This window comes from Porcisia hertigi, chromosome 36 (assembly GCF_017918235.1).
Source record: "Porcisia hertigi strain C119 chromosome 36, whole genome shotgun sequence".
NCBI lineage: Eukaryota > Euglenozoa > Kinetoplastea > Trypanosomatida > Trypanosomatidae > Porcisia > Porcisia hertigi.
Genome location: NC_090595.1, coordinates 2,679,024 through 2,682,877, shown reverse-complemented (window position 1 = coordinate 2,682,877; position 3,854 = coordinate 2,679,024). Strand labels below are relative to the sequence as shown.

General features: G+C 52.2%; 1 protein-coding gene across 1 annotated transcript; it reads right to left on the bottom strand.

The window, feature by feature from the left end:
* Positions 1-2,292: 2,292 nt before the first annotated feature.
* Positions 2,293-3,576, bottom strand: JKF63_00677 (uncharacterized protein; the record flags this gene model as incomplete). Its single annotated transcript, XM_067896728.1, has 1 exon — positions 2,293-3,576. The coding sequence occupies one exon, from the start codon at positions 3,574-3,576 to the stop codon at positions 2,293-2,295; it is 1,284 nt and encodes a 427-aa protein (XP_067752885.1).
* Positions 3,577-3,854: the final 278 nt, after the last annotated feature.

The following is a 3,854-nucleotide window of genomic DNA, read 5'->3' as shown; positions in this document are numbered from 1 at the left end:
TGGAATAGAGCGGCAAGTCGCGCAGCGCACCCGCTACTCCCGCGAACGCCTTCGCTGTCGTTGCCCACTTCCATTTGCGTGCCCGAGCGGTCGACAAGATCAGGTCGATACACGCCGACGGAAGACGCATGAGCATCTGCTCTGAATTCATGCATTTTATGCGCGTCAGCCATCGTAGATGGTGTGCGCGCGTGTCCGGCCTCACAAGACTCCATGCCAGCTGTGAGACGTGGCGGTTTCGCGCTGAAGAGGAACCAGTTTCTCGGGCAGGCCTCTGCTTCCTCTGCTTGCGAAAGAGGCCTGCCCTGCATGTTTAAAGGGTTTGAACGGATATCATCGAGTGCTCGTTTCGCCTCCTCCGATATGTTTGCGTCGACATCGGCGTATCCATCACCTTTCCTGTTGCCAGGAATCCTGGATGTCTCGCCTTCATCGCCTTCATCGTTGATGTCCGGATCGACGTTCACTCCATCACCTGGCCATCTTTTCCGTCTGGTCAGGCGTGGCGCTGGATCATCCGAGCGACCTTGATGTGTCTCCGGCGTCGCACCTCTTGGACGAGGCACGTATCGGGACGCGTGGCGTGACGCACGCTGTGGCTTTGAGGTCGGGTAATGCGTCATCCCGGCGGGAATGTACACACCCACCGTCGCCTCTGACGCCACCTTTGTGAGGACGTAATAGCTCGGGTATCGCACACCGTTCATGTCTTCCGGTGCCTCACGGAGTCTCGCTCCGAGGAGAAACTTATAGTTTCTAAACTGGTCAGATAACGCCGACATCGAGGGCCCTCGAACGAGATACAATTCGTCGATCGGAGGGTCCATCGACACCTCATCGGCTCCGTTCTCCTCACGGAAAATCACCTCATTCGGATCGGTCGGTGATGGATCCACGATGTGGATCTTCTTGTGGAGAAGTTTCAGCATCTCTTGAACACTATAGGGTTGCAGCGGTGTCAGTTTGTGTCGCACACGCTGCTGTCCAACGGCTGTGTCACTCATACCGCGCGCGACACCATCACCGGCTCTCGCCAGAGCCGTCGCAGCCCATAGGTGATCCAAAACGAATTCGTATACCTTCCTGGCGTGTTTGTTTGCCTCTGCGAATGTTTCTTCTATCCACTCAGAGATGCATTTCCCTTGTGGAGATGGTGGTGATGGATTCGCCGGCACGTTTTCAGCTACACTCACGGTCGCGTTCGTTGGCATACTCCCTGGGATGTTCTCTGGGACAATCCTCTGCTCATTTTCTGATTCTTTGTCGGGAATTTTCGCCGATGCGTTCTCAGGCTCGTGAGCCACGACTCGTGCTGATACGCTGGTTGTTTTATTGACGGGTGCATTGCCTTGCAGTGCTGCAGCACGTGCGTCGGCACGCGCGATCGCATCAATCAGCAGTATGTCCTCATCATCGGATGAGGGTTCGTTTACCAGTGGGGAATGTGATGTGTTTTCCGTCACTCGAACTGGATCCACGGACGTTTGTCTACCACGTTTCTTTGCAGCCTTACGTCTTGGAAGCGGAGCATCCATCGAGGACCTGTCCGGACGTTTTCGGGACGACGCCTGCGATGTCGATTTTCTCTCCTGTGGTGTGCGCCTCGTTCGCGCAGCTCGGTCCACGTTCCTCTGCATCCTGGTTTCCTTTTTCTTCTGTCTCGAAGATGGTTTTGGAATGCTCTGGACCGCTCGTGTGGTGCGTGTCGTGGGTCGTTTCCGATTCGGCGGAGACTTTTTCGACTGCTTTAAACCACCGCCTCCGTGGAGAGCGTCGTGTGATCCGGATGATTGGACTGCGTCATCCATTTTTGCACGCTTCCATGGCATCTTTGCGATTTCATCGTAAAAGAAATCTTTCCTAGATACCGGGTGGTTCGTGAGCACCTTTCTCATTTTCGTGAGGAAATAATCACGAGGCGGGTGATACTGCGACGCCGCAAAAAATAGTCGTCGCAAACACCGTGGCAAATCACGCCGGTGATCGACCATTAATTGTAAATAATGACTGAAAAATGCCGCGGACATGAACAACCCACAATCATTGCTATAGCGTTCCTGACGTGGCGAAAATTGTTTCACCAAACGCAAAGCCGGCCAAACCTTTTTGAGGTTCTCATTGAGTTGTTGCTCCAAAATTGGGGATGGTGCGGAATCATAAAGGGATAACTGAATGCCTGTTGCATCCTCGTCGTCTTGCTCCAAAATGCCCGCTATCCAATGCTTCATAATAAAGATTGGAAAATACACAAAGCCGTGCTTGCGCACCATCTTCGTAAGTTGTTGGGTTTTATCACGGTCCAAGTACACCATTGTATCCGACGGAACGATACGTTTTGGTGGGAGGTACTGCTCGTAAATTGCGTCGAGTTCTATGTTTGATGTTTTGCCTTCGAGCATATCGCCGCCCCACACCTCCTTGCCGAATTCGCGGGCAATATTCGACATATTTTTTGATGTGTGTGTGGATTCCTCCTTCAAAACGACGGCTGCCGTTCCGTCGCGCATCAGTTTTTGGATTTTCCTGCGGTTCGCCTCCTCGGTATGTGTGGCCTCTGCCTCCTGCGCCGCCGTTGCCGTAGCCGTTTCGCCTGCCACCGTTTGTATAAGTTCGTCCTTGGTAACTCTTTTGGTTTGTTTGGCGCGTTTGCGTGCGCATGCGTTCGTTCAATATCCGGGAAGCAAGCTCACGATCATTGGCGTTGAGGGCGTCCAACTTTGCGTTAAGCGTAGCGGCGAATTCTTCCCAGCTGCTCAAGTCCAAAGCTCCAGTTTGTGATCCGTCCGGGCCCAAAATGGGTGCGTATTGCGCCCCGCCCTCGAGCAGGTCGTGTTTGTCATCTTTTGCCCGCCTGAACAATCTTTGCGATTTCTTTTCATGGCCGCCACCTCCCTGGATATTTGTCGCTGTGTTATCCGCCTCTTTCCGCGCCTCCTCTAGCGCAATCCGGTTGAAACGCGCCAACCGAGCCGTCTCAGGAAGTAGAGGGGTGTCCACTTTTGAGAGTATTTCGCGCCACTCCATGTTGTCACCTTCAAGCGCGCTGGTAATAAACGTGTTGTAACGATATAAACGCGACGTGCTTGGCTCATGTACAAAGAATTCGTACCAAAGAGTGATCCGCTCTGCAAGGCTCATCTCCTGAGCCCCAGGCCCCGCAAGGCCGAGCAGGATTACCGCGGATGCTGCCATGATCGGTGTGAGAAGTTTTGCTTCGATGGACGCCTCTAACCTTGCCTGTAGTCCTTCCATTGGGTCCGCTACCTCGCTCAAACGCTGCAAGAGTCTCTTGTTTCTATCCTCCGTAGATAGATACTTTCGCATTTCCTTATCGGAAAATAACGATTGCGCGTGCATCATTTCCCTCTGGATGTTGCGCGGGTGTTCCTCAAAGGTCGCCCTGCTGTCATATGATCTGGCAGATGCTGACCCGTCCCCTTTGCCTTCGAGCAAGCCGGTGGCCATACCCATGCACAACTCGATAAATTGGTTGTGATCAATGCTTCCTCCGAGGTACATCTTTTTTATCGTTGAGGCTGAGGTTCGGGTTTCGGGATTTGCAAAATAGACTTTCATTTTCTCATCAAGCTCCTCCTCTGTGAGTCGTCTGGTTGGCTCCATTGTTGCGTTGATGTTTGATGAGTCGTCTGATAAATTGTCTGATAAATCGTCTGGTAGATTCCCTGATAAACGGCGTCTGTTTAAACTTTGTTGGCGTAACTGAGCGTGCTTCAATTTTTGTGTAAGAATTCGTTTTTGCGTCAGAGACCGCATTAAACCCACTAAGATTACTTACTGGATTTGTATCCAATTCCATAAGAGACAGAAGTAGAAGGAGAGAGAACGAATAATCA